Below are 12,387 nucleotides of genomic sequence, written 5' to 3'. Positions count from 1 at the left end.
GGCTCTTCAAAATGACTATCACACTCTTTACAAAAGAAAATATTTCACCACGCAAAATGGCAGTGGAATTACTCTTTTGGATTACAATTTCAGATATTTGATCCAAAATTACCGTTCTCACTTGATTTAACTAATCCACACGCGCCGCGAATCAATTTAAATCCTTTTTCTCGCCGACACTTGTAAAACTCCACTTCGGATATTGAATTAACGGAGACACGTCTAGTTAGGCTTACGCACAGATCAGAACTGATCTACCTTAATTTCGACCTAGATCACCAACTCGCATATCTCTCATATTCGAAGACAGTCACTCACCTATAATAGGGTTTTGCTCGATGGTCGAAACCACGGATACTATACAAAGGTGGGTAAATCACCAGGTGACCTGTCGGCGTATAAACCTATCTGTTTACTAGATACGACGGGTAAGAGGTTCCCAGAAAACCAGAAGTCGCATAACAGTTATCGAATAAAGTCGTTTAGTTACACAAATTTCATCACACCCGTACAACATGGTGGATGATATCGTTCGACCGATGAGTTTCCTCGCATAAAACGCTATTTTATGAGTTCATACGTACATTTCGTTTCGTCCCGTATACTCGTACAAAGTGAGTCGGATCAATCCGTAGCAGCTGCCAAATCACCTTTGTTATCATAAATTAAGTCGCATAAGAGTACATACTAGTTCGCAATAAAATTTACACAATCGAATTGTATGTTATTTTTCATCATATAAAATATGCACGTATATCGCCTCCACTTTTGTACGTATAAGGCCTTTTTGCAGCATCTTATACGTGAAACTTTGCGCATATAAACATCGCATAACGCAAAAGGTGATTTCGTTATGTGTACATTCTGGTTGTCTGGGTTGATCCTCAACAGGCTAGTACCGTATATGGAAGGTGCGGACGGTTTGTCCAACAACCAGTTTGGATTCAGGAAAGGTTAATCTACTCTGGACGCTATTCAGTTGGTCGTTTAGACGACTGAGGTTGCAATATAGATCGTTGCACGCCTGACCTAACCTTGAAACTCCATATAAAAAAATGTCCACAATTCCAGCAGTGAATGTCAACTCCATATAAAAAAATCTAAACAATTCCAGCAGTGAGTGTCAAAGAGCAGGACAGTCAATTGAGCGTGATTAAAGAGGGACAGAGAAGGAGAATTTTTCGTGACGTCACCATGCACTCTTCTATAGCATAAAAGGAGTGTCATTGTTACTGCGCGGTTGTCACTGGATGTAATCAATGCGTACAGCAGCGAAAGCCCACGTACTTCATCGCCTCAAGGTATCGGAGATAGTTGTGTAAGCTTGTAGTAAGCTATTTTGATGGTAGGATTCTACTGTATGACACAAAGTAGGGGCAGAAAAGCGCGGGAGTACCTCAAGGTTCAATCCTGGGCCCGCTGTTATGGAATGCGATGTACGATGACGTACTGAGGCTGCCCTTTCTGACGGGTGTTAAGATTGTTTGCTTCGCCGACGATATCACCCTAGTGGTCTATGGTGAATCGATGAAGGAAGTAGAGTTGACAGCAGCGCACTCTATTTCCATAGTTGGGGAATGGATGAAGTCTAGGAAACTAGGACTGGCCCGTCACAAGACTGAGGTGGTGGTGGTCAACAACCGCAAGTCCGAGCAACGGGCGCTTATCTCGGTAGGTGATTGTATCATAGAGGCATCTTGGGGTAATGATCGATGACAAGCTCAGCTTCGCTAGTCACGTTGAATGTGCCTGTAGAAGGGCATCTACGGCAATGGCGGCGCTATCGAGGATGATGTTTAACAGCTCTGCTGTAATTGCCAGCAAACGGAAGCTCCTGGCAGGCGTGGAGCTATCCATACTAAGGTATGGAGGACCCATCAAGGTCATCATCAAGGAAGATGTTCAATGCTTCAATCAAATAGGTACTAGAGGAGTCCGCAACAATGCTTAGAGGTTGGCAGCAGGAATGGGATAACTCCACTAAAGGTAGATGGACTCATCAGCTACTAATAAATGTATCAAATTAGTATAAATGAACCATGGGGAAGCGAACTTCCACCTGACGCAGAACTGTATTTTTGCATTCGTGTTTTACGGCGCATTTGAATATTCTATGCTTAGAGGCGTCGTGAAAATGTAGGGGGAGATCCCCCAGTACCGGACACTTAAGCCACTCAATTCATAATTCGAAAAATATTGGTTTTATGTGCTCGTGTTACCTATTTATGATAAATATTATCATTTTTATAGTGTACAAAAATAAATTTGAAAATATAAGTATGAATTTTGACATTGCATTTTGATGATGTATCGCAGAAGTTAACCTGAATTCGAATTCAGGTCAATAATCACGTGGTCCTTTTTCGCAAAGTGCAATGTATTCTGAAAGTATTCTGTATATTAACCCGAGGAGAGTTTTAAAGTTGTTGATATAACCTTGATGGTTTTCAATGATAATTGAAGGATTTTCAATGAAACTAAAAAATTCACGAGCATACATTTTATTGTCAGGCTAATAACCACAATTTGCAAACACAAAAACACCTAAAGCACTTTTGGTTAAGAAAATGTATCCTAAAATACAGGGCCATGATGTCCGTTACATGACGCACCTGTACTTTAGTGGAAATTACAGTACCACTGCTGCAGTAGATTCCTTTTCACATTATGCCAAATGGCTATTATGCTAAATGACTGTATGCTCAACCACATTATGTCAAATGACATACTACCAAACAGGGTGGACCAGAACACCCAGGTTTCGACAACTTTCATTAATTATCTTGCAAATTTTCAGATCACCGTTGCGTTCCAGTACGCCTGGTTGGACGAGATGTTCAAAGAAATGGCCACGTACGTGTTTTTCGTTCTAACCGGGTACAAATTCCGCCCAGTATCGCAGAATCCATACTTCTCCATGCACGACGTCGACGATGACGACGACGATGAAGTGGAAATGTGAGTATTCCTTCTTCGGCACACAGGATAAAAAAAAAACATAAAACTATCCAACTTGGCTTCTTCCCGCAGTCTCACCCAGACGGGCCTCACCGAGGGCATCAGCAAGGTGACCAACCGCTCGCAGCCCCCGGGCACCATGGTCCACGAATCGAACGAAGAGGAACGGGAAAATTTGATCAGTAAACGGGAATCGTCCCACGAGTATGACTAAGTTTTCGCAAAAGCTACCTACCTAGCGACGACTCCTTTGTAATTATTTATTAGTGTATGTCGTACCTATCTATTAATTACTGAAAAAACTATCAATATCAACTTACCAAACTGCCCGTGGGCGAAGTGAAACAGTAAATAGTTGCAGAACCAATCTGCTCACCGCAATTACACGATGCAAACGTTGATTTTTATTGGTTGAACTTTGTTTGCTCACTCAAGTATGGTTTTGTTTCCAATGGGGCTTCTTCTGTGATCTTGCGTTTTTATACAATACATTGAAGCCCTGTGCGGTGTGAAGATTGATTTTTTATTTCTTTTGTCATGTCGACAAGAGTTCATAAATTATACCTACCCAGTAGTTTTAGGATGTGACCAAAAACCAAGCAAAAGAGAATAAGAGATAATTTTTGATACATTTCCTATTCATTCTGATGATGCAAGTAGTAGTGTTTATAGAATTTTGGCATCTACATTTGCAACGATATAGTACGCAACATTATACATACGGTTAATTGAATTACAGAAATAGACATTCACACACTCCCCTCTTAGATAGATTGCAAGCTCTCCGTGTCAAAAAGGGTATTTTTGGACCACGTGAGTGAATGATAGCAAATAATATTGCTTATGTGTATAAATTGAATAATTAAAATCAAAACTGTAACGAAAATTTCACTAAATAATCGATATGTTTCTCTGCCTAACAAACTAGTTTGAAGAATTCCCGCTTTTTTGTACTCGTAACGACGCAAAAATGATACGAACATTACTCTCCCCGGCAAGTAAGACTAGCTTGACGAACGGTCATTATAGCTGTTTCGTTTCTGGATTGCCGGATGTTCCGCGCAGGAAATGAGAATCGTCGTGGTCGCAAGCAGGATGTTCATGCAGTGAGGCTGTGCCATGTGTAAAGCGTGAGAGAAGTTCGCTGACCAAGCAGGGTGGTGTGAAAATGAGAAAAGTTTTGCATGTCGTACGGAACGATTCGTTGGTTGTCAGGATGTGCGCTCGAAATTGTACTTCGTTAGTGCGGAATGATGCCAAGCAATGATAATATGAACTTTGGTAATGTTTGAGATAAGTCCCAACGAAGGATGTAAGTATATTGGTTTTTAACAATAGTGAAAATCCACATTTGCTTGGCATACAGGAGCAAAATTGTCTCTTTAGAAAATCATTTGCTAATTCTTCCAGTAGGGTGTGGTGAGAAATCTCAGTCTCGTGTTAGCAAGGTGATAAAACTCGATTCGAATGAGGTGAGTCCCTGTTTTATTTTCTTCACAATGGGAAATCTGCAAACAAACGCCTGAGGAGGTAACTCAGGCAGTGTGTCGATGCCGCTCCAACGACGAACTACTAAAACCAGCTCATGCACTGTACTTGAGGAATTCTTGTTGAATTGTGTACAGACTGCACAGACATTATCCTTGGCCTTAGACCCTCTTCTCCCTAGAACCACCTTACGGCATTTCTTCGAGGAGATGCCAATGCATATAGCATTTAACACATAGCAGAAGTATTAACCCTACTCGTAACGCAGGTAGACCACCTTTACGTAGTGCGTTACGAGGTAAGATCTATCGAGGCAGCAGATGCTTAACGGACCCCCGTCCTCTAAGAGTTGGGGTGTTGCCCAGTAAAAAAAAACGCGGTGCAGCATTCAAAGAGGCAAAGTTAGCTTTCAAAAAGAGTCCAAAACGGGCATGCTTTGATAGTCTATGCCAGAGTGCCAACTCGAGTCCGTGGGGTGATGCCTACATAGTGGTAATGGCTAATACCAAAGGTGTCATAGTGCCTCAAGACAAGTCGCCCGAGCTGCTGCAATCTATAATCCATGTGCTCTTCCCGCATCACCCATGGCCCCCAGCGACGTAAGCGGCAGATGAAGGAGAAAAAATGGCGAGGGTGACGAACGAATAGCTGGCAGAAGTCGTGAAATCATTCTCGTCAAACAAGGCATCAGGACCTACTGGTATCCAGAATGTTGCCCTAAAAGCAGCAGTCAATGCGGATCCGGACATGTTCAGAACCGCGTGCAACGCTGCATAGATGAAGGAACCTACCAAAGTGTAAAATTCCACTTCGGATATTGAATTAACGGAGACACGTCTAGTTAGGCTTACGCACAGATCAGAACTTATCTACCTTTGTTTCGACCTAGATCACCAACTCGCATATCTCTCATATTCGAAGACAGTCACTCACCTATAATAGGGTTTTGCTCGATGGTCGAAACCACGGATACTATAGTTCTTACCCCTAAAGATATTGCAATAACAATCCTAAGTCCAAATGCTAATTCAATTTTAAAATCTACACAGAACACATATTATCGATAGTTCAAAAGTCTAATAAAATAAATACTAATTCATTTGATCATTCCAAAATATAACACTTTACACAACAACGAGTTCAATTAATTCGAGAGAAAACAATTTCAAATATCTAGTTAAAATATCATAATCTTAGTACGAATTCGACAGAATATGAGTTCAACTATAAATATAATCTTCATGTATTTTTTGTTTCTTTTTCCTCGAAGATCTACGGAGTGTTGGTTGCTTGGTTTCGGTCATAAGGTTTGGTCGTGTATCCAAACTTACTGCTGCTGTTGATGTTGATGGCCTCGGAATATCACAATGAGCTTTATCCTCATCCAACATCACCACCCGACTTCTTTTGCTTGAGACAATCGGGACCATTACGTTCAAGATGAGAGGTTTAGTCTGCCACCTGGAAGACATTGAGAGAAAGACGTCTCACGAATGTTGCCGCAATCCATCTCTCCACGTGATTCATGTGGTTGTTTTTCAACCACACCTTGTCACCAGGCATCAGTCTATCAAACTGGTCTTTTTTGACTTCTGTTTGGTTTGATGATGTTACTGTATTTTGCTCACGTTTATAATTAGCAGGGCTTTTGACCAATTGTCTCGAATAATGACTTTTTGGGTTAATTAAGTCAATTAACATCTTTGGTTTATAGTTAAATATTTTCTCTGATGGTAAAGAACCATCTGTCGTCACACATGTATTACGATAGTTTATTAAAAAGTAATTGATCTGGTCCTCCACGTCCCAATTGCGAACCTCTGGTTCAAGCAAATATTTTTTGAAAACTTCTTTTACCAGTCTGACCATCCTCTCTGCTTGGCCATTGCTGGAGGGGTTGTAGGGTGGACTCTTCATGACTAAGACCCCTTGCCGTTCAAGAAAGGACACGAATAGTGATGAATTGAAAGGAGGACCACCATCGGTTACTATTACGTCCGGTAGTCCAAAGCTTGAAAATAATTTGGCAAATTTACGGATCACTTTTGGAGCATCTGTGCCGTTCCTCATCCACTCGATTTCTAACCATTTAGAATGGCTATCCACTATGAGTAGGAAAACTTTATGCTCAAAATGGAAGAAATCTGCGTGGTTTCGTTGTGGGTATCCAATTTGTCGTCGTGCTGGGTTTTGGAACAGCTGACATTTTAGTACACGTGTCACATTGTCTAACAAAATCCTCAATCTCTTTATTCAGCCCAGGCCAATAAACCGTTCTCCTTGCCAGTTGTTTCATTTTAACTATCCCAGAATGGTTCACGTGTAACATTTTGAGCAATTTATTTCGAAACTTCACTGGTATGACTACTCTATCTTGGAACATTAGGCACCCATCAACGATTTCAAGATCATGTTGATTTGCCTGGATATTTGACAAAGATTTATCATTTTTTTCTGGCCAGCCATGCTGTAGATAGGACATTAACTTCACCGTTACAGGATCATTTATTGTTTCGTTTGCAATTTTAGAAAAATTTAAAGGTAGTTCGTTGGTTAGATTTAGACTCTTGACGTACTCTACGTCGCACTCTGTGGGTACACTCTGTTGTAATGGAAAACGCGAACAGAAATCAGCGTTGCCCATTTTTCTTGATGGGCGATATACGATGTCAAATTCGTAGATCGACAACTCTAAAATGTACCTCTGAAGTCTCGTAACGTAAATAGAATGGGCCCCTGTCTTTCCAAAAATTTTCACTAGCGGTTTATGGTCAGTATACACTGTAAACATTTGTCCGTAAACGAATTTGTGAAATTTTTTAACGGTACAGACAAGAGCTAACGCCTCCAAATGAAGTATTGGGTATTTCTTTTGCGCTTCGTTTAATGAAAACGACGTGAAACAGATTGGTTTTTCAACTCCGTCGATCAAATGTGCCAACACTCCTCCCAAACCGTAATTACAAGCATCGGAAATCACCACTAATGGGATCAAAATACTCTAAAATATCTGCGTTCAATAATTGTCTCTTGCTCTTCTCAAATGCTTCTTGACAGTCACTTGTCCATGTAAACCTAACATTTTTCCTTAATAAATTGTATAAGGAACTAAGCTTAGAAGACAAATGTGGCACAAACTTCCCGTAGTAATTAACTAGTCCTAAATACGCTTTTAACTCCGAAGTATTAGAGGGTACTTTAGCTTCTTTAATCCTCTCTAGCTTATCTAGGCTTGGCAACAACCCTTTGTCAGTGACTATATGCCCTAAGAAGGGAAGACTAGTCACAAAAAATTTACACTTCTCCCAGTTTACCTTCACATTTGCTGCTTGTAATCTCTCTAACACGGTGTACAATTTTTTTTTACAGTCTTCAAAACCTTTCCCTGCTATCAGTACATCATCCTGGTACACTGATATATGTTCTATTCCAACTAGAATTCGTTCCATAATCTGCTGGAATATGGCAGCACTAGAAGATGCACCCTGTGGTAGACGATTGTATGTATAAAGCCCTTTTATCGTGTTTATGACCATAAAACGTCTAGATTTTTCTGACAAGGAAAGCTGAGTATAAGCGCCTTCAAGGTCTAGTGCACAAAACACTTTGCACCCTGACAACTGCGCAACTAAGTCTTGTGCTACTGGCAAGGGATACGTGTTCGGTATTATTAGTTTGTTCACAGAAACTTTGCAGTCAACCACAAGCCTGATTTGGCTGTTTTTCTTAATCAGCACTATCACAGGAGACGCCCACTCACTAGTTTGGACAGGAGTAATCACATTCTCACGCTCTAGTTTGTCTAAGTAATCACATACTTTTTCCCTTAGCCTGTAAGGAACCTCATAGGCTCGTTTGAAAATTGGTTGATCATTTTTCAGTACTAAATCTGCTTCATATCCAACAATTGGTAATGAAAAATCTTTTTCAAATACAGAAGCAAATTTACTTTTGATATCGCTCAAATGAAGATTTTGGTCATGGGTAGATATATTATTAACGTTTGTAATACCTAGAAAAGTATGCCGCCATTCTGGAAAAAATACATCCAGCCATTCTCTACCCAACAAGGGAATGAAGTGATGGCTTTTGGTATCATTGTTATCAATAACCACCAAGGCAACTTTTCTTTCTATGTTTCTAATACGAACGCTTACTTCAGTTTCTCCAAAAACTTTCAATTTTCCTCCATCTACAACGACCAGTCTTCTATTACTCTTGCGAAGTGGTACATTTAGTACATTTAAAAAAAGATCAATTCCCATAACAGAAACCGCAGATCCACAATCAATCTCCATTTGTAACGGTCTACCCTCAACAGTAACATCAATCAGACAAGGTTCACTTACTCTTTTAATGGACGTCACATTCATACACATATATTCACCTGATGAATCATCACCAGATTCGTCACTCAATTCCATGCTCAAACGTCGCAAGGCTTTACTCAAATTTGAAGCAGTGTTGCTAGGTGGCACAACAACGCTTTGAATCTTGTTTGGTTTTAAAATCGCATTCCCTCTCTTGCGGCACTGACGCTTAATATGTCCTTTTAAACCGCAGTTGTTACAGTAGAATTCAGCATACTTGTTATTTCCTTTGTTTCTGTTATCATCCTCGAAAGTCACCCTTCTCTGATAACTGTTGCTTCTACGAGCCTCTGTACGTGCCATAAAATCCTTTGTTCTTTTGACTTTTACTGTGCGCCGTGTGTTGGTGCTGTCTCGCTCTCTCTCACGGGCGACTTGAAAACAGAGCGCACAGTAAAAGTCAAACGTTTTATGGCATGCATAGGCTCACTGCGGCTGCGACTCCTTTGGTTGTAGTTGTTGTACCTATTCCTTTCATAAGTCGCTCTGCGTCCTAGCCTTTGTTTTACCGATGCGATCTGATGTTCATCCACGTTTATTGCTGCCGCACGAGTATTCGCAAGCTCATAATTGGTTATAATCCTCTCAGCATCTGCGAGAGTTAACCTCTCTTCTTTCAACAATAGGGTCCTAAAGCCCTGTCTCAATTTTAGTACCAAACGCTTAAGTTTAGAGCAAAAACACATGTTTACTCAATTTTTAATTGATTTTCATTGGTTTAAGTACAAAACACTTTTTTTATGATTTTGTCACACCTTTTGGTTTAAACTCAAATGTTGGGTATATTTTGTTTTCCGTGTCCTTTCCGAAATGTCAGATAGGAACAACCCCAGTGTTCAAACTATATGCCCTGTGGCATTTATGTCGAAAAAGTGAATGTCAAACAAGATCACAAGTGTCAAGGTTCATATTCGAAACCATTTTTAAAATTGAAGTTTAAAAATTTTATAGCCGTTATTTAAGCTGGAAAACTTGCTAAAGTAGTTGCAATAACATGCTCTTTCGTAATATTAAATAAAAACAAGAATTCATTAAACATTTTAGGACCCAATTAGCCACTTATTCACAAAGGTCAGCGACCGTGTATCAAACAATGTGTGTATAGCCTTTTGTCACAATTGAAATCAATTGGCTCTTCAAAATGACTATCACACTCTTTACAAAAGAAAATATTTCACCACGCAAAATGGCAGTGGAATTACTCTTTTGGATTACAATTTCAGATATTTGATCCAAAATTACCGTTCTCACTTGATTTAACTAATCCACACGCGCCGCGAATCAATTTAAATCCTTTTTCTCGCCGACACTTGTAAAACTCCACTTCGGATATTGAATTAACGGAGACACGTCTAGTTAGGCTTACGCACAGATCAGAACTGATCTACCTTAATTTCGACCTAGATCACCAACTCGCATATCTCTCATATTCGAAGACAGTCACTCACCTATAATAGGGTTTTGCTCGATGGTCGAAACCACGGATACTATACAAAGGTGGGTAAATCACCAGGTGACCTGTCGGCGTATAAACCTATCTGTTTACTAGATACGACGGGTAAGAGGTTCCCAGAAAACCAGAAGTCGCATAACAGTTATCGAATAAAGTCGTTTAGTTACACAAATTTCATCACACCCGTACAACATGGTGGATGATATCGTTCGACCGATGAGTTTCCTCGCATAAAACGCTATTTTATGAGTTCATACGTACATTTCGTTTCGTCCCGTATACTCGTACAAAGTGAGTCGGATCAATCCGTAGCAGCTGCCAAATCACCTTTGTTATCATAAATTAAGTCGCATAAGAGTACATACTAGTTCGCAATAAAATTTACACAATCGAATTGTATGTTATTTTTCATCATATAAAATATGCACGTATATCGCCTCCACTTTTGTACGTATAAGGCCTTTTTGCAGCATCTTATACGTGAAACTTTGCGCATATAAACATCGCATAACGCAAAAGGTGATTTCGTTATGTGTACATTCTGGTTGTCTGGGTTGATCCTCAACAGGCTAGTACCGTATATGGAAGGTGCGGACGGTTTGTCCAACAACCAGTTTGGATTCAGGAAAGGTTAATCTACTCTGGACGCTATTCAGTTGGTCGTTTAGACGACTGAGGTTGCAATATAGATCGTTGCACGCCTGACCTAACCTTGAAACTCCATATAAAAAAATGTCCACAATTCCAGCAGTGAATGTCAACTCCATATAAAAAAATCTAAACAATTCCAGCAGTGAGTGTCAAAGAGCAGGACAGTCAATTGAGCGTGATTAAAGAGGGACAGAGAAGGAGAATTTTTCGTGACGTCACCATGCACTCTTCTATAGCATAAAAGGAGTGTCATTGTTACTGCGCGGTTGTCACTGGATGTAATCAATGCGTACAGCAGCGAAAGCCCACGTACTTCATCGCCTCAAGGTATCGGAGATAGTTGTGTAAGCTTGTAGTAAGCTATTTTGATGGTAGGATTCTACTGTATGACACAAAGTAGGGGCAGAAAAGCGCGGGAGTACCTCAAGGTTCAATCCTGGGCCCGCTGTTATGGAATGCGATGTACGATGACGTACTGAGGCTGCCCTTTCTGACGGGTGTTAAGATTGTTTGCTTCGCCGACGATATCACCCTAGTGGTCTATGGTGAATCGATGAAGGAAGTAGAGTTGACAGCAGCGCACTCTATTTCCATAGTTGGGGAATGGATGAAGTCTAGGAAACTAGGACTGGCCCGTCACAAGACTGAGGTGGTGGTGGTCAACAACCGCAAGTCCGAGCAACGGGCGCTTATCTCGGTAGGTGATTGTATCATAGAGGCATCTTGGGGTAATGATCGATGACAAGCTCAGCTTCGCTAGTCACGTTGAATGTGCCTGTAGAAGGGCATCTACGGCAATGGCGGCGCTATCGAGGATGATGTTTAACAGCTCTGCTGTAATTGCCAGCAAACGGAAGCTCCTGGCAGGCGTGGAGCTATCCATACTAAGGTATGGAGGACCCATCAAGGTCATCATCAAGGAAGATGTTCAATGCTTCAATCAAATAGGTACTAGAGGAGTCCGCAACAATGCTTAGAGGTTGGCAGCAGGAATGGGATAACTCCACTAAAGGTAGATGGACTCATCAGCTACTAATAAATGTATCAAATTAGTATAAATGAACCATGGGGAAGCGAACTTCCACCTGACGCAGAACTGTATTTTTGCATTCGTGTTTTACGGCGCATTTGAATATTCTATGCTTAGAGGCGTCGTGAAAATGTAGGGGGAGATCCCCCAGTACCGGACACTTAAGCCACTCAATTCATAATTCGAAAAATATTGGTTTTATGTGCTCGTGTTACCTATTTATGATAAATATTATCATTTTTATAGTGTACAAAAATAAATTTGAAAATATAAGTATGAATTTTGACATTGCATTTTGATGATGTATTTTAGTACCAAATTGATCGATCTTGAAAGGTGGCACCCAATACCGGACACAATCTGGAAATGCCTCGAATTCTGTAAATTTGAACATCATTGAATGTGTTTACTTTAGGAATAGTATATAATTGGCAATT

At 40.5% G+C, this 12,387-nt stretch overlaps 1 protein-coding gene across 1 annotated transcript; it reads left to right on the top strand.

The window, feature by feature from the left end:
* The first annotated feature begins 2,770 nt into the window (after positions 1 to 2,770).
* Positions 2,771 to 3,861, top strand: LOC110675386 (protein GPR107-like). Its single transcript, XM_021840230.1, has 2 exons — positions 2,771 to 2,958; positions 3,031 to 3,861. Exons 1-2 carry the CDS (start codon positions 2,834 to 2,836, stop codon positions 3,170 to 3,172), a joined length of 267 nt encoding a protein of 88 aa, XP_021695922.1. The 5' UTR covers positions 2,771 to 2,833; the 3' UTR covers positions 3,173 to 3,861.
* The last annotated feature ends 8,526 nt before the right edge of the window (positions 3,862 to 12,387 follow it).

Source organism: Aedes aegypti, chromosome 1 (assembly GCF_002204515.2).
Source record: "Aedes aegypti strain LVP_AGWG chromosome 1, AaegL5.0 Primary Assembly, whole genome shotgun sequence".
NCBI classification, from domain to species: Eukaryota; Metazoa; Arthropoda; class Insecta; order Diptera; family Culicidae; genus Aedes; species Aedes aegypti.
Note: the sequence above shows the minus strand (reverse complement) of the source record. Positions and strands in the feature narration are given on the sequence as shown.